Source organism: Oncorhynchus kisutch, linkage group LG28 (assembly GCF_002021735.2).
Source record: "Oncorhynchus kisutch isolate 150728-3 linkage group LG28, Okis_V2, whole genome shotgun sequence".
NCBI lineage: Eukaryota > Metazoa > Chordata > Actinopteri > Salmoniformes > Salmonidae > Oncorhynchus > Oncorhynchus kisutch.
This window is the reverse complement of record NC_034201.2, coordinates 24,494,353-24,513,224: the sequence shown is the minus strand read 5'-3', so window position 1 is coordinate 24,513,224 and position 18,872 is coordinate 24,494,353. Positions and strand designations below refer to the sequence as shown.

General features: G+C 45.1%; 1 protein-coding gene across 1 annotated transcript; it reads right to left on the bottom strand.

The window, feature by feature from the left end:
• Window positions 1-3,991: 3,991 nt before the first annotated feature.
• Window positions 3,992-18,619, bottom strand: LOC109873194 (proline-rich protein 7-like). The gene is made up of 3 exons (XM_031808498.1): window positions 18,145-18,619; window positions 15,331-16,526; window positions 3,992-10,019 (listed from the first exon to the last, which is right to left on the bottom strand). Exons 2-3 carry the CDS (start codon window positions 15,641-15,643, stop codon window positions 9,550-9,552), a joined length of 783 nt encoding a protein of 260 aa, XP_031664358.1. The 5' UTR covers window positions 15,644-16,526; window positions 18,145-18,619; the 3' UTR covers window positions 3,992-9,549.
• Between the last annotated feature and the right edge of the window lie 253 nt (window positions 18,620-18,872).

Sequence of the window (18,872 nt, the reverse complement as noted above, 5' to 3'; positions counted from 1 at the left end):
GTGGTTGCATCATGTTATGGGTATGCTTGTCAATGGCAAGGACTAGGGAGTTTTTCAAAAATAAAAATAAACTAAATAGAGCTACGGTAAGTAAGCACAGGCAAAATCCTAGAGGAAAACCTTGCTCAGTCTGCTTTCCAACAGACAGTGGGAGATAAATTCACCTTTTAGCGAGACAATAACCTAAAACACAAGGCTAAATATATACCGGAGTTTCTTACCAAGACGACATTGAATGTTCCCGAGTGGCTTAGTTACACTTTTGACTTAAATCGGCTTGAAAATCTATGGAAAGACTTGAAAATGGCTGTTTAGCAGTGATCAATAACCAACTTGACAGAGCTTGAAGACATGTTTTAATAATAATGTGCAAATAAAGCTGTAACTACTCTGTAGCCTACAGTAGTTACAGCGTTGACTTAAATCGTCTTGAAAATCTATGGCAAGACTTGAAAATGGCTGTCTAGCAATGATTGACATGAATTTTTTAAAGAATAATGCAAATATTGTACAATCCAGGTGTGCAAAGCTCTTAGAGACTTACCCAGAAAGAGTCACAGCTGCAATCGATGCCAAGTTTGCTTCTACAAAGTGTTTTTAGATTTGATATTTCTGCATCTTATTTTCAATACATTTCGAAAAACATGTTTTCACTTTGTCATTATCATGGGGTATTGTGTGTAGATGGGTGAGATTTGTATTTATTTCATCTGTTTTGAATTCAGGCTGTAACACAACAAATTGTGGAATAAGTCAAGGGGTATGAATACTTTCGGGAGGCACTGTAAGGCCTATTGTCACGCCTTGGTCTTAGTGTTTTGTGTTTTCGTTATATATTTTGGTCAGGCCAGGGTGTGACATGGGTTTATGTGTTGTGGTTCGTATTGGGGTTTTATAGGATTTGGGATTGCTAGGTTTAGGGGTGTGTCTAGTTAGGCTTGGCTGCCTGAGGCGGTTCTTGATCAGAGTCAGGTGCTTCTCGTTGCCTCTGATTGGGAACCGTATTTAGGTAGCCTGAGTTCGCTTTGTCTTTCGTGGGTGATTGTTCCTGTCTCTGTGTAGTTTCACCAGATAGGCTGTAATTAGGTTTCACGTTCCGTTTGTTGTTTTTGTATTTATTAGTTATTTCATGTATCGTCACCATTTATTCATTAAAGACATGAGTAACCACCACGCTGCATTTCGGTCCGACTCTCTCTCAACAAACGAAGAACGCCGTTACAGAATCACCCACCACACACGGACCGAGCGGCGTGGTTACAGGCAGCGACCGCAGGAAAAGCGAAAGGAGGAATGGACATGGGAGGACGTTATGGACAGCAATTGCATGGAGTATACGACGTGGGAAGAAATCGACAGGTGGGCGGCCGACCCAGAGAGAGTGCAGGAGCCCGCATGGGATTCGCTTGAGCAGTGCGAAGAAGGCTATAGGCGAATGGAGTCGAAAAGGAAAACACGGAGGCGCAGAGCGAAACCCGAAAGTCACCCCAAAAAATGTATTGGGGGGGGGGCTCAGGGAGAGAGTGGCAGAGTCAGGAGTCAGACCTGAGCCAACTCTCCCTGTTAATCATGAGGAGCAGCGATATAAGGACTTCTGGTCTTGGGAGATGATATTAGACGGAAGAGGACCCTGGGCTCAGCCTGGTGAATATCGCTGCCCCAAGGAGGAAGCAGAGGCAGCAGGAGATAGGAGCCGGCGATACGAGGGAACACGGTTGGCAAGGAAGCCCGAGAAGCAACCCCAAAAAATTATTGGGGGGGGGCTTACAGGGAGTATGGCTATGCCAGGTAGGAGACCTGCGCAAACTCCCTGTGCTTTCCGGTGGGCTAAAGAGACCGGGCAGGCACCGTGTTATGCTAGTGAGCGCACGGTGTCTCCAGTGCAGGTGCATAGCCCGGTACAGTTCATACCAGCCCTTCGAATTTGCCGGGCTAGAGTGGGCATCGAGCCAGGTAAGCTTGGGCAGGCTCGGTGCTCAAGAGCTCCAGTGTGCCTGCACGGTCCGGTCTATCCAGAGCCACCTCCACACACCAGTCCTCCGGTAGCAGCTCCCCGCACCAGGCTTCCTGTGCGTGTCCTCGCTCCAGTATCACCAGTGCCCGCACCACGCATCAGGCCTACAGTGCGCCTCGCCTCTCCTGCTCTGTCGGAGTCTCCCGCCTGTTCAGCGCAGCCAGCGTTTTCCTCCTCTCCTGCGCTGTCGGAGTCTCCCGCCTGTTCAGCGCTATCAGAGCCTTCTCTCTCTACAGCGCTGCCGGAGCCTCCTGCCTGTTTGAAGCAGCCTGAGCTGCCAGTCTGCAGGGAGCTGCCAGTCTGCAAGGAGCTGCCAGTCTGCAGGGTGCTGTCAGCCTGCATGGATCAGTCAGAGCTGTCAGTCTGCATGAAGCAGCCAGAGCTGTCAGTCTGCAAAGAGCTGCCAGTCTGCAAGGAGCTGCCAGTCTGCAGGGTGCTGTCAGTCTGCATGAAGCAGCCAGAGCTGCCAGTCTGCAAGGGGCTGTCAGTCTGCAAGGAGCTGTCAGTCTGCAAGGAGCTGCCAGTCTGCAAGGAGCTGCCAGTCTGCAAGGAGCTGCCAGTCTGCAAGGAGCTGCCAGTCTGCATGAAGCAGCCAGAGCTGTCAGTCTGCAAGGAGCTGCCAGTCTGCAAGGAGCTGCCAGTCTGCAAGGAGCTGTCAGTCTGCAAGGAGCTGCCAGTCTGCAAGGAGCTGCCAGTCTGCAAGGAGCTGCCAGTCTGCAAGGAGCTGTCAGCCTGCATGGAGCAGTCAGAGCTGTCAGTCTGCAAGGAGCTGCCAGTCTGCAAGGAGCTGTCAGTCTGCAAGGAGCTGTCAGTCTGCAAGGAGCTGTCAGCCTGCATGGAGCAGTCAGAGCTGTCAGTCTGCAAAGAGCTGACAGTCTGCAAGGAGCTGTCAGCCTGCATGGAGCAGTCAGAGCTGTCAGTCTGCATAGAGCAGCTAGATCCGCCAGTCAACCAGAATCTTCCAGATCTGCTAGTCAACCTGAATCTTCCAGATCCGCCAGCCAGCCAGGATCTACCGGAGCCTACTACCTACCTGAGCTTCATCTCAGTACTGGGCTTCCTCTCAGTACTGGGCTTCCTCTCAGTACTGGGCTTCCTCTCAGTACTGGGCTTCCCCTCAGTTCCGGGCTGCCCCTCAGTTCCGGGCTGCCCCTCAGTTCCGGGCTGCCCCTCAGTCCCGAGCTGCCCCTCAGTCCCGAGCTGCCCCTCAGTCCCGAGCTGCCCCTCAGTCCCGAGCTGCCCCTCAGTCCCGAGCTGCCCCTCAGTCCCGAGATGCCCCTCAGTTACGAGCTGCTCCTTAGTTCTGTGGGGTTCTGGGTGAGGACTATTAGGCCATGGTCGGCGGCGAGGGTGGATTATCCCAGGACGCGAAGGGGAGGAACTAGGACATTAATGAAGTGGGGTCCACGTCCCGAGCCGGAGCCGCCACCAATGACAGACGCCCACCCGGACCCTCCCTATGGTTTTGAGGTGCGTCCGGGAGTCCGCACCTTGGGGGGGGGGGTTCTGTCACGCCTTGGTCTTAGTATTTTGTGTTTTCGTTATATATTTTGGTCAGGCCAGGGTGTGACATGGGTTTATGTGTTGTGGTTCGTATTGGGGTTTTATAGGATTTGGGATTGCTAGGTTTAGGGGTGTGTCTAGTTAGGCTTGGCTGCCTGAGGCGGTTCTTGATCAGAGTCAGGTGCTTCTCGTTGCCTCTGATTGGGAACCGTATTTAGGTAGCCTGAGTTCGCTTTGTCTTTCGTGGGTGATTGTTCCTGTCTCTGTGTAGTGTTCACCAGATAGGCTGTATTAGGTTTCACGTTCCGTTTGTTGTTTTCGTATTTATTTTGTTATTTCATGTATCGCCGTTTTCTTTATTAAAGATCATGATTAACCACCCGCTGCATTTCGGTCCGACTCTCTCTCAACAAACGAAGAACGCCATTACACCTATATGGGCCCTGATCAAAAGCAGTGCACTATATAGGGAATAGAGTGCAATTATTTAGACATCCATACAGTACAGTAGTAGCAGCAGATGTAGGAGTGACTAACAGAGAACAGCTCCTGCAGTCAGACGTATAGAGAATACTTTACATGCTACATGTTGTATGTACATTCATTCACAGCAAAACAGTTTGTATATTCACAGTATGTGTGGGATGTCAGTCACTGAGAGTCCATAGTATAACAGGGCCATTTCTTGCTTTAGGTCAAATCAATCTGTAGCCTATCTGGACAGATATGCTCCCTTAGATGGTATTTGGATATATCCTCAAATGATGGATCTCCCACAATGATGTCAATCCAATATTGGAGGAACGGTCCACTCCATCAGGGCATTTTATCAATTTCCTCAAAATGGCCGTCACATTGACAGCTAGACAGAAAGTTCCAGTTCCAACTGTGTTTAGCGAGCCCTGGGAAGGGAAACCCAGTGGATGTCAGTCGTCAGACACTACTGACAGTCCCGGTCCTACGCTAGAAGCCATGTATCCTAGCCATGTGCACCATCCCCAATGTGCTCTGAATGAGTATGCTCTGACTGGCCACACAGCTGATGTTCCCTTGCACTCTAAACAGACTAGCTAGCTAGAGCTCTGGCCTGGTGGTTACCTAGCAACACATATGCCACTGGAGGATGGAGGACAGTGGCATACACCTCTGTCTTTTCCTTCTCCTGTTGCGGGGGAGAGGAAAGACAGAACATAAAAACAGCACAAACAAAACAAACGTGGTACAATGAAATAAACTGGAATCAATGCATGACAGCTCAGGGAGGCAATTGTCAGTTAATATAGAGTACTGTATGTGACAAGTTGTGTGATTAAACAGACAAAACCTTTGTCAAAATAATATTCAACATACTTTAAGCATGGATAGAAACACATCAAATTAAATAGTGTTCATTTTCAGTTACACTTAAAGCATGAATTAGTACATTCAGGAGCCATGACAATCAGCTTCACTTGTTTGTTTTGATTGTTCTGAAAAAGAAAAGCATGTAAGTTCTTCAAATGATTGTCTCAATGCAATTTTCTATATACTGTAGATCAGTGGTTACCAAACTTTTTATAGTCCTGTACCCCTTCAAACATTCAACATCCAGCTGTGTACCCCCTCTAGCACCAGGGTCAGCGCACTCTCAAATGTTGTTTTTTGCCATCATTGTAAGCCTGCCACACACACACACACTATACGATACATTTATTAAACATAAGAATGAGTGTGAGTTTGTCACAACACGGCTTGTGGGAAGTGACAAAGAGCTCTTATAGGACCAGGGCACAAATAATAATATAATAATAATCAATCATTTTTCTCTTTACTTAGCCATCTTACATATAAAACCTTATTTGTTAATCAAAACATGTGAATAACTCACCACAGGTTAATGAGAAGGGTGTGCTTGAAAGGATGCACATAACTCTGCAATGTTGGATTGTATTGGAAAGCGTCTCAGTCTTTTTCCACACATAGTCTGTGCCTGTATTTAGTTTTCATGCTAGTGAGGGCCAAAAATCCAGTCTCACATGTACGTGGTTGCAAAGGGCATCTGTGTCTTAACAGTGTGATTTGCCAAGGCAGGATACTCTGAGTGCAGCCCAATCCAGAAATCTGGCAGTGGCTTCTGATTCAATTCCATTTTCACTGAACCGCTTGTTGCATTTTCGAGGAGGCTCTCTTGCTCAGATATCGGTAAGTGGACTGGAGGCAGGGCATGGGATAACGAATCCAGTTGTTTGTGTCATCCATTTCGGGAAAGTACCTCTGTAATTGTGCACCTAACTCACTCAGGTGATTCGCTATATCACATTTGACATTGTCTGTAAGCTTGAGTTCATTTGCACACAAAAAAATCATACAATGATGGACCTGTGTGTTGTCCTTGTTAATGTAGACAGAGAAGAGCTCCAACTTCTTAATCACAGCCTCAATTTTGTCCCACACATTGATTATAGTTGCAGAAAGTCCCTGTAATCCTAGATTCAGATCATTCAGGCGACATCACCCAGATAGGCCAGTCCTGTGAGAAACTCGTCATCATGCAAACAGTCAGACAAGTGAAAATTATGGTCAGTAAAGAAAACTTTAAGCTCGTCTCTCAATTAAAAACAAAATGTAAATACTTTGCCCCTTGATAACCAGCGCACTTCTGTATGTTGTAAAAGCGTTATATGGTCGATGCCCATACCATTGCATAGTGCAGAAAATACACGAGAGTTCAGGGGCCTTGCTTTAACAAAGTTAACCATTTTCACTGTAGTGTCCAAAACGTATTTCAAGCTGTCAGGCATTCCTTTGGCAGCAAGAGCCTCTCGGTGGATGCTGCATTGTACCCGAGTGGCGTCGGGAGCCACTGCTTGCACGCGCATTACCACTCCACTATGTCTCCCTGTCTTAGCTTTTGCGCCATCTTTACAGATATCTCCTGCCATGTCACTGATGCGTCGTGAAACAGTGTTGTTTGATGAAGACCTTGTCTCTATAGTTTTTGGGGCCTTTTCCCCCAGCATTGTCCCAGCCATATCTGGGGCAGCAGGAATTATGTCCTCCACAATAGTATGGGGCTTTCCTGTCCTAGCCACTCGGTAGCTCACCATTTAAGATGCTTCTAGCCCCTTCTTATTAATGGTGTCTGTTGCTTTTATACATGTCTTAATACTTAAAAGTCATCTTAATTCTCGCTCAAAAAAACTCCTATGGCTTATTTTTGAAATGGCCATGTTTTGTTTCTAAATGTCTGCGCAAGAGTGAAGGTTTAATCGAGTTGTGAGATAGTACTTTTGCACATATAACACACTGTGGCTACTCCCAATATAAGTGAACCTCAAATCAATGTAGTTCTCATCTTATTTGTGCCTCTTTGATGGTCCAACGTACCTGTCTGTTGTTCGGTGCTTTCCTAGGTAAGGGGGCAGTAGCTCTTCGGGTGCATCAGATTCACAACTGTCAGTGTCCATGCTAGCTGGGCTAACAACAAATGTAGAATTACTGACGCTAGCATTGGATGTGCTTGTGGAAGCAGAACAACTTGTCGTCGACAGGTGCAGGTGTAGTGCAGGTGTAGTACTGCTTTTTAGTAGTAGTACTACTTTTTTTAACCATTTATCAATTTTCGAGCAAACGGAATGAGCAGCAGCTACGTTTGGCTACATACGGACCGTTAGTGGAATTCCCGCGAGAGAGTAACGGTTAATGTGATTGGATGTTAATTATTTGACTAGGCTACATGTATTTGACATTGTGTTGTTATTTCGCTTAACACTAGATGGTTAAAAAAAAAATTGGCAGTGTAACGAGGCTACTCAGGCGATAAAAAAACCTCACCCATATACCCACCCATACACCCATACACTCATATAGCCAAGTTGGAAAATATAAATGGACTGTTTGAAAATTATATTTTTTAAATGTATTTAAATAAAATGCGAAACACATTTTTATTTGGCGTACCCCGACAGCATTGCCCCAGTTTGGGAATACCTGCTGTAGACTATACTTTTGGTTAAAAAAATCTTAAATATCAGCATCTGTCACACCCTGACCTTAGAGTTCCTTATTATTTTCTATGTTTGGTTAGGTCAGGGTGTGACTCGGGTGGGAAAGTCTATGTTTTATATTTCTTTGTTTTTGGCCGTGTGTGTGTGTGTGTGTGTGTGTGCGTGTGTGTGTGTGTGTCCCAATCAGAGGCAGCTGTCTATCGTTGTCTCTGATTGGGGATCACATATAAGTTGTCATTTTCCTTTTGGGTTTTGTGGGATCTTGTTTTCTGTTTAGTGTTTCTGCCTGACAGAACTGTGCGCTTTCGTTTTCACGTTTGTTATTTTGTTTGTGTGTTTTTTAAAATAAAATAATCATGAACACTTTGCACGCTGTGCTTTGGTCCACTCCTTTCGACGAGAGCCGTTACAGCATCCAAAATAAACTTAATGGATGTCTCAATGCTATGTTACACAGAACAACAAACTACCATAATATATCAATAGAACCCAGGACAAACTGTGGCACTGTCTGTATAGATTCAAACTGAAATACTTTTTACCTCTCAATAATAACATTATCTCATGGCCTCAAGTAGTTCTCTCATTCTCTCCCTCTCCCTCTCATCTCTCTCTCTCCTGGCGTTGGGTACTGTATGTTCCCTATCTCTACATTTATATAAGCTCCTTGAGGACAGCACTTCAGCTTTGCACTGACAAGCTTCCTAATTTGTCCGAGCATCTCAAGGGTACTGCCAAGTAAGCCCAGGCCATCAAATACTCCATTAATTTCAGTGGATTATGTAATGTGATTGAATTGGGTTACATAACAGCTAATAACAAAGCGGTGGACCTTGGTGGTAACACTGTTCCTAATAGGCTTAACAGGGTAGTAAGGGAGGTCAGGATTGGATAGATTCCATTCCCCCTGCAAAAGCATTTCATAGCTGAATAAACTTTTTTTTTTTAAATCAGGAAAAGGAACAGAAATCCCATCTCTGCAATTGCTTGGTGCATGGTGATAGCTTTGTTTTTCTACCATGACAGATTACATTTTCTGTGATGGTGTCTGCTATATGTACTGTAGCACCCCCATGGCAATGCGAAGGAGAGCGTCTCCCAGCGACATCTAGCCTGATGAGTAGCTTGAGAGTAAGACAGAGGGATAATGACGGAGGGAGAGAAAGAAAGAAATGGATTTACAATCACAATCTTGATAAAACACTTCCCTCGTGGACAGATAGCAACCACATACACACACACACAGACAGACACACGCAGGCACACACATACACACACAGTTGCTGTACACTGAGGAGCAACAATCCCCAGCTGGGGGTTATCAAATTGATATTCATAGTCCACTTCAGAACATCTTGAAGATATGACAGTAATGCTGAAGAAGAGCTTTTTCGATACAAAACAGAGTTTCCATTGCACATTGTAATGGTTCGAGCAGGGCGATAGTTACTTGGGCTGAATGCCCCAACATGTCTTTCTTGGTCCTTCACTGTACATACTATACATCAAGAGAAACAGCAACACAGAGCTACTGCAGGTCATTAAAGAGTTCCCCCTCTTTCAACCTGCAGTCATACAAAGAAAGGCTATGAAAATGTCTTTAGAAATTTGGCGAGGAGGAGAGGTCGCTAGGGGCCCAAGGTGTCATGGGCAACAGACAGTTCCAGGGAGCTATGGCAACAGCAGACTCATATAATAGCTGCTCTGCATCAGGCTGCGACGCTGCAGAGAATAGAGAGATCAACACAACTACAGAGATATAGAGAATAGAAAGAAATGTAGGGAGAGAGAGAGACAGATAATGGAGGGAGGATGAGAGGAAGGCTGGGAAGAGAGACCATCTTTAGAAAGGGTGTCCCATCTCACTCTGTCAACACCTCTGGCGGCTGGGAGTCTGGAGGACATTTCTCCTCCTCTATCCCCTTCATCATTAGTCCAACTCTACAACCCAGATGCAACTCCTCAAACCCAACCCAACGCCTCTCCACCTCAACCAAGTGTCCTTAGCTCCAGTCTGACCCCCACCTCCAGGAGGGTTAGTCAGGCCTACACGGCTGTGCTGCGACCCAGCAGAGGGAAGGCTGTGGGCAAGCCACAACTCTGCTCTAGCCCCCTGAGCCCCTGGAGACCATGGATACTTCTCAGCCCTAGCTCTGGGTGTGTGTGAGTCCGGCCCTCGCGGGGCATGGTGACGGTGGCCTGGGCCTGCAGAGAGAGGGGCTCCGAGGGGAGGGTGTTGTGGTTGAGGTCCATTGTGGAGAGCAGGTGACCCAGGGAGTCCCAGCGTCGGGCGGTGGGCAGGCGGATCAAGGAGGAGTAGCCCCGCTCAGAGAACACTGTGACAGGGGGAGTCTTGGAGGTCTCAGGCTCCTGCTGCTGCAGCCTGGAGGCCTGGGGGGTGAGCTTGGTGTAGGTGCCCCCCCGGCTGTCAGCCAACACTTCACAGTAGGGGGGAGGGGGGTCCTCCATCAGAACAGCCTCCTCGTAGCAGGGGGGCTTCCCAAACACGTCCGTCTCTGGGGAGAAACAGACACTTGTATATTAGTTCCCCCTTTCCCATCGACACAGTAAGGGTTCCTGTGGACAGGGTTGTGTGGGAGATCATCATTGGTAAACTGACCGGCTATTACATAATGTTAATGTAACTCCTTCGACGCCTCAGTCAGCTCAAATGACTGACTTTACATCTGGAGTTACTGATACCACTGCCAAGTCCTACACTTACAGCTTTGCCTTTAAACTGTGAATCAACATAGGTTGAGCGGTGAGCATTCCATTGATTACTACAGTGGCCTACAGTAAAGGCTTCTTTGATGACTCAATTCTGACAGTTTTTTTATATTGCTAAATGGCTTCACACACAAGCGTGTATGCGCACACACACACACACACACACACACACACACACACACACACACACACACACACACACACACACACACACACACACACACACACACACACACACACATACACACACACAGTGTGAAGAGAGATTAATGGGATATTTGTCTGACAGGAACACTCAAGCCACAAGTGGGAGGCTAATTTACTGATGTATTAAAGCACAATCATCTGTCTTCAATCCCTTTACAGCTCACAGAGAGAAAACCCAGAGGAACAGAAAAGGTGGGAGTAGAGGAGATTAGAAGAGAGCGGGTAGATTGTTTTCCACATTTTGTTATGTTACGGCATTATTCTAAAATGGATTAAATAAAACATGTTCCTCATCTACACACAATACCCCATAATGACAAAGTGAAAACAGGTTTTTAGAAATGTTGGCAAATGTATTACAAATAAAAAACAGAAATACCTTATTTACATAAGTATTCAGACCCTTTGCTTTCAGACTCTAAATTTTGCTCAGGTGCATCCTGTTTCCATTGATCATCCTTGAGCTGTCTCTACAACTTGATTGGAGTCCACCTGGGGTAAATTCAATTGATTGGACATGATATGGAAAGGCACACATCTGTCTATATAAGGTCCCACAATTGACAGTGCATGTTAGAGCAAAAACCAAGCCGTGAGGTTGAAGGAATTGTCCGTAGACAAGCATTTCGCTACACCCGCAATACCATCTGCTAAACACGTGTATGAGACAAATAAAATGTGTTTTGATTTGATTTAGAGCTCTGAGACATGATTGTCTCAGAGCCTCTGACCACACCTGGTACTTCCTCTAGTGTTATCATTTCTCTAGTAATGTGTGGAAACCCAGCCTGGTAAAGGGAGAGGTACTTGTGTGCGCTTAGACATGGTCATAACATGGATAACATGGTTAATCATAAACTCCATTTCCCAGCCTCCATTTCTTTCAAAGCACACCCACAGTCTGCCTATACTACTATTTATTCCAGGCAGTGAGCGATACCACTTTGCACTTCAGAGTGTTTTTCAACTGGAAGAAATGTTGCTGCTCACTAAAAACACAACAACCAATTGATGTTAAGGATATAGAACGTCTGATATGGAAATCCTCCACAGCATGTGTTGGAAGTGTCATCATGGTGGCAGTAATGTTTAGATCTGCTGTCTGCGTATGTCTACATCTCCACAACCAATTACACCAATGTTGTTATGATCCCTTTTCCACCACATGTTCATAACGCCCTGCTCTGGCCTCCTTTGTAATATTAGCCCCAGCCTCTATATGTATAAATAAACACTAAGCAAGCTTCGATACAGTAACAACAGAGGCCCAGAGCACTGGAGCTATTTCCACTGGGAGATGAGAGGAATGTTTCATGAACCAGGTGGTCATGTTTGTTTCCCGTGTCAGCAATGCCTCTGGACAAAGAGAGGGCCAACAAGTGCAGAGGGTTGGCAGGGCTGAGGAGGGTGGTGAAAGGGGGGACACGGCTCAGGGACAGCCCAGAGCGGAGCCACCTCCCCTAGGGATATGATTGCTAATCTCAGCCTCAGTGGCCCTGGGGCCCCGGGGCCCACCACTGTCGCCAAGGACATGACGTAAGCACAGCAGCAGCTGCAGGGTGGGAGTTATTATTGGAACATGCCCTCTCCAATGCTGCAGGCCGATGGATCTCAGCATGAGAAAATTGCAATTAAAAATGTAAATGAAGCTTGTTCAATTACATTTCTGAACACAAGCTGTGCCTTGAATATCAATCATTTTGTGTCCATTTTATTTCTTGGCGCTATGTCATTTGGGGGAGGGGATCCCGAGTGGTGGAGTGGTCTAAGGCACTGCATCTCAGTGCTAGAGGCATCACTAGAGACATCACTAGAGACCCTGGTTTGATTCCAGGCTGTATCACAACCAGCTGTGATTGGGAGTCCCATAGGGCGGCACACAATTGGCCCAGCGTCGTCTGAGTTTGACCGGGGTAGGCCGTCATTGTAAATAACAATTTGTTCGTAACTTACTTGCCTTTATAAATAAAAATCCAAATTTCCTTTCCCTTTATAAGCGGCTGTCTTCCCAATGAACAGATTCCTCCTACTTTAAGGTGTTCGCCTTAACCACCCTGTCCTGCTGCCCTGGTACTGAGTTCCTCTATCTGGCTTTGTGCTTGCTCGCTCTCTGTCTATTTCAATGGCTAGTTTACCTTTCACTCCACTGACTGACTGCTATGCTGTTGGCGCCTACTAAATGTCGAGCTGCTAGCAGTCTGTCATTGCGCTGGCTGCTGTGCTGCTAACTCTGTCACCGCTCTGCCCACGCACTGCCTACTCTACAGCGCTAACTGTCACCATGTCACCCACAAAGGAACGCAGAAAGCTATGATGAAAGCCTACAGCAAAATGCCTTTAGAGTCCCTGCTGTCACTGCTGTAGCTTGAAATGTACAGAAAACTGCAGGTGTCTTCTGGGTTATGCTCTTTGTATATTTATGTTGCGTTCATATTGAACTGGAAAGGGACAATATGTGAAAGCTGTCAAGAGTTGCATACACCCTTAGAGAAAAAGGTTCCTTATAGAACCAAAAAGGCTTCTATTGCTTGCTTCATATATGGAACCCCTAAAAGTTCTATATTGAATCCTTTCATCTTTGATCAGAACCCTAGAGGTTCTTCTTGACTGAACTAAAATGGTTCCATATTGAACCCTGCATGGTGCCCTTTATAAATGACTACTACTATTGAATATATTTTGAGCTAAGAATATAATTATATTAACTATGAAATAGTGGACAAAAGAGTACCAACATAGTTTTTGGAATTTATTGTCATTATATGCTATCATAGTTTGGATATGCACTGGTGGCCAGGGAGGTATCTCTTTGTTTGAATGATGGCCCACATCAACTCTGGCTGACTTCTCTACAATACAATGCAATACTGTCACGCCTTGGTCTTAGTATTTTGTGTTTTCTTTAATTATTTGTTCAGGCCAGGGTGTGACATGGGTTATTGTGTTGTCGTATTGTTTTTTTTTGTAGGCATTGGGATTGTGGTTGATTAGGGGTGTGTTGAGTGTAGGCTTGGCTGCCTGAGGCGGTTCTCGATCAGAGTCAGGTGCTTCTCGTTGCCTCTGATTGGGAACCGTATTTAGGTAGCCTGAGTTCGCTTTGTATTTCGTGGGTGATTGTTCCTGTCTCTGTGTAGTGTTCACCAGATAGGCTGTATTAGGTTTCACGTTCCGTTTGTTGTTTTTGTATTTATTAGTTATTTCATGTATCGTCACGATTTTCTTCATTAAAGACATGAGTAACCACCTGCATTTCGGTCCGACTCTCTTTCTACAAACGAAGAACGCCGTTACAAATACAATATACTTTGTCCATTAGTTACAGTGAACAACAAAAATGTGTCTTCTGCTCCCATCTCAACTAGAGGTCGACCGATTATGATTTTTCAACGTAGATACCGATACCGATTATTGGAGGACCAAAAAAGACGATACCGATTAATTGGCCAATTTTTTATTTTTTTTATTTGTAATAATGACAATTACAACAATACTGAATGAACACTTATTTTAACTTAATATAATACATCAATAAAATCAATTTAGCCTCAAGTAAATAAAGAAACATGTTCAATTTGGTTCAAATAATGCAAAAACAAAGTGTTGGAGAAGAAAGTAAAAGTGCAATATGTGCCATATAAGAAAGCTAACGTTTCAGTTCCTTGCTCAGAACATATGAAAGCTGGTGGTTACTTTTAACATGAGTCTTCAATATTCCCAGGTAAGAAGTATTAGGTTGTATTTATTATAGGAATTATAGGACTATTTCCCTCTATACCATTTGTATTTCATTAACCTTTGACTATTGGATGTTCTTATAGGCACTTTAGTATTGCCAGTGTAACAGTATAGCTATCGTCCCTCTCTGGGCTCGAACCAGCAACACAACGACAACAGCCACCATCGAAGCAGCGTTACCCATGCAGAGCAAGGGAAACAACCACCTCAAGGCTCAGAGCGAGTGACGTTTGAAACGCTATTAGCGCGCGCTAACTAGCTAACCATTTCACTTCGGTTACACCAGCCTCATCTCGGGAGTTGATAGGCTTGAAGTCATAAACAGCTCAATGCTTGAAGCACAATGAAGAGCTACTGGCAAAACGCACGAAAGTGCTGTTTGAATTCATGTTTACACGCCTGCTTCTGCCTACCCCCGCTCAGTCAGATACTTAGATACTTGTATGCTCAGTCAGATTATATGCAACGCAGGACACGCTAGATAATATCTAGTAATATCATCAACCATGTGTAGTTAACTAGTGATTATGATTGATTGTTTTTTATAAGATAAGTTTAATGCTAGCTAGCAACTTACCTTGGCTTACTGCATGCGCGTAACAGGCAGTCTCCTTGTGGAGTGGTTGCAAGATTGGGTCCCCCGAGCTGACAAGGTGGAAATCTGTCGTTCTGCCCCTGAACAAGGCAGTTAACCCACCGTTCCTAGGCCATCATTGAAAATAAGAATGTGTTCTTAACTGACTTGCCTAGTTAAATAAAGGTATAAAAAAAATAAAAAATACAAAAATACAAATAATCGGCAAATCGGCGCCCAAAAATACCGATTTCCGATTGTTATGAAAACTTGAATTCAGCCCTAATTAATCGGCCATTCCGATTAATCGGTCGACCTCTAATCTCAATCCCCCCCCCCTAATTGAGCTTCAGTCAATCCTACCCTCCACACCTGTTCCTGTTCCTGTGCAGCGGGCCAGTGTGTGTGTGTGTGTGTGTGTGTGTGTGTGTGTGTGTGTGTGTGTGTGTGTGTGTGTGTGTGTGTGTGTGTGTGTGTGTGTGTGTGTGTGTGTGTGTGTGCGTGTTTGCGTGCGTGCGTGCGTGCGTGCGTGTGATAGAACATTCTAGTAAAAAAGTAGTGTTACAGAATGAGTACCTTACCTTGTGGGGAGGCCCAGCTGCCCTGGGGGAGGGATAGGGGAATGTGCAGCGGTGGGGAGAGGGTCAGCGGGGGGCAGAACTGGAGGGGCTCTCTGGATGGAGGGTACCCAGCCAACCCCGCAGTGCCCAGGCACTCCAGTGACTCCATCTCCAGGGCCCTTAGACACTGCTCCCTCAGCCTCTCCTCCCTCCTCCTCTTCAGACGACGCTGGACAAAGCTACAAAAGCAGCACAGCATGACGATGAGAGCCCACACCAACCAGAACCCAGCGAAACAGGCCAGGAAGGTGTACGTGCCCTGGGACATCACCATGGTGATGAGGAACTAGTTGACTTGGAACTACCGAGGTGCGTGAAATGAGGAGCCAACTAGACTTGGGAAGATACGTTAAATCAAATAGCACTGGCTGCCACTGAGGAGACAAGGGAAAACATTCAAGAGAAAGATAGGGCTCCAGTCTCCAGAGGAGTTTGGTTGAATGTGTAGTCTTCTGTTGAGTTGTAATCCTCTTATATCAGTGTGACAGAACAGCCCTGATTCTGTTAAGAGGACTGGGTGTCTAGTGTGCTTACACACACACACACACACACACACACACACACACACACACACACACACACACACACACACACACACACACACACACACACACACACACACACACACAACAACAGCACTGTCTCAGAGGCTCTTCTCTAGTCCAAAGGCCAGGTATTATCAGTTGTTTTCCAGCCTGCAGGTCACTTCAAATCAGATGTTCTGTTGTTCTTCAGAGGTAAAACAAGGTGATCTTCTACATTCTCACTCCAGTCTCACTGCAAAACTCATAGTCTAAATCACATCCACCGTCCAGGTATCCTGAAAAATCACCGCTTAGGAAACTCTGATCACAAAAAAACACAGAGCACTACTCCTCCTTCCCACTGAGGTTGAGGGCCTGCTCCTCTCCACACCAGGCAGACTGAGTGGGCCCTCTGAGGGGTGAGGCCTGTATAGGGGGTCAGGCAGAGCAGCGCCACGTGACGTGTCAGTCTGTCCCACAGCTGCCTCCTCCAGGACACAGGGCCAGACCCAGGGGTTCTACACACTCACGCTGGGTTCCGTGAGGTTCCGAGGCGTTCCGAGTCCCCCCTCTGGTGCGCTGAACCCCAGACAATGGATTTTAGCACCTTTATGGAGTACTACTGATGTTACGCTGCTCAACAAACAGGGAGAGGAGAGAGGGTGGAGGGGACCATCATTATCAATTATGAAATAGGCAATATTTTCAAAACACGACGCTGCAATATCAGAAACATGGACACGGGCCTGTCTAGTAAATTATCTCAGCTGTTCAAACATCATTATGATGGTGACCTCAAAGGGTGAGTATCAGTTTCACACATCAGAGAGGATGGATCAGAACAGTACATAGATCTCTTTGGGAAAACAGGGCCCTTTATATGGGTGCTAAATGGGACCCAATACAGCTAATCCTTCCCAGATAGCTAGTGCGGAGCGATTAACCAAAATGTTGGTTATTTTTGTTTTTTTAAACAACTAATTAACCAATGTCGGTTCAATTATTTGAATTCCATTTCGTTTCGTTTTTTTTGGTGAGCTCGATGCGTACATCGCACAGTTTTTATAGAGATAAAGCAGATCCAGCCTGAACTGTGCGATGTAGTAGAGGGTGTTTTAGTTTCCAACAGGCCAATTCTAGATAGTTTAGTGCATAAAACGTGGTAATTAACTACAATGACCATAATCCATTGCGCATGTACTTGTCCGGTCTGTGTTTCTTTTATGCCTTCTACTGAATAGAGAAGAATGCTTGATCATGAGGTGATATAGAAAGGAGCTGTTGCTTCGCGAGATGCCTCACATGGAAATACATGATCTAAGTGATTGATAGTTGGTATTCAGCAGTCATAAAAGTATGCCTTATTTACTTTAAAGAACTATTAAAATAGTGATATTGTCAGACAGCATTGGCAGCAGCTCTATAGAGATGAGATTATGACTTCGAATTAAATTATAAAGTCATCAAATAAAACAAATGTAATATACACAACGACTTAAATATTTTATAAAAGTAAAATAATGTGAATAAATGATGGTTAAGTGATAAGCAGTAATGGGCATCACTACCATCACGGGACTTTTGTTTTATTCTGTGTTTTTACAGCATTCAAACAACATAATGCATAGTGCACTTCATTTATTTTTTAATAAACGGAATCCGTGATATAAAAAACTATATATATTGAACAGAAACTGAACCGACCTCAAAAATCACAAATTGATAAGCACTTCAGCTAGCACATAACATTCTGAGAACCATATGGGGTTGTCCTATGCTTATTTTGCATACAACCTCCCCAAACCTGTTAGCAATGGGTGTGATTGAAATTGCCAAATCCACTCATTTGAAGGGTTGTAAATATAGTGTAGGTTCCCAATCTCTCAACCCCATAATTGTTATCAAGCCATTTCAAGCTATCAATCAAGATGGAGTAGCTTGTCCTACCATCTTAGCTAAGATAACCTGTTGAAAAATAGACATAGCTTTCACATAGAATGATTGTGGCTCTAGATGGGAGGAAAAATGTGTTTCATGTGTTTGAAAAACGCAAAATTCTTCGTCTTATGTGCCCCCCACACACACCATCTTCATGTAGCCTACTTCAAGCCCCCTCTAAAATAATGGGTGCATGACGCCCCTGAAACAATACTTATTTCGCATGCGCACCTGATGAATGTCAGGTTGTGAGATACAGCTACCATTTCCATAACATCTGATCATGAAAATGTGAATGCAACTCGTTGTTTACCTTTGTTGCCAGTGCGTCTCCTTGCGTCCTGATAGGTTATCCTGATGAACTGAACTCAGAGACAGTACTCGCTCCGTTCCATTGAAATGGCGTGAAATGGAGCTCACAGTTTATGACAGCAAGAGAAACAGGTGAACCAAGGTGTTTCGGATGTATTTATCAATAAAGTAAATACAGATATCATAAAGTTTTTGATCTGTTGCCTTGAGCGCAAATGACTTCCTCTCCATCCCTACAGCATGCAGCCATTCAGTGAGTGATGCTACGCCTCCGTTCCACGCGAACATCCTCTGGTTCCTTGGTATCGCCTTTCATGAACGACGAGCGGCAATTACGAGCGCTATTTGGTAATGAGGGCTAGAATAACGTAGTCTACATTCACCTTGGCAACCTGTCTCCTCCCTTTCTAGCTATCATATATTCAATCAATCTCCTCATTTCGCTCCATCGTAATCATCGTGACATTCAAGCGGTGTAGTTTATACGGCCACACAATCAATACAGATAGGGGTTTTCCAAGGACGTTAACTGAGAGGAGCGCAAATACTGTAGCCTGCTCTTGAAAAGGTTAGAATTCCTTTGATAGCAGGGCACGATTATCTCTCTTTTTTGCTTTCTCACATTTTCTTGCTGTGTCATTATCCAGACTTGCAAATGGTACACATGATGTTATATATATTCGAATAGCATGCATCATAATACTTCAAAATATATCAAATGTAATCGAT

Coding starts and splice junctions, on each gene's coding strand:
- LOC109873194 (XM_031808498.1), bottom strand. CDS start 15,643: ATGGTGATGTCCCAGGGCACGTACACCTTCCTGGCCTGTTTCGCTGGG. Junction 10,020..15,330: donor CAGCTGGGCCTCCCCACAAG/GTAAGGTACTCA, acceptor GTTTCTCCCCAG/AGACGGACGTGTTTGGGAAG.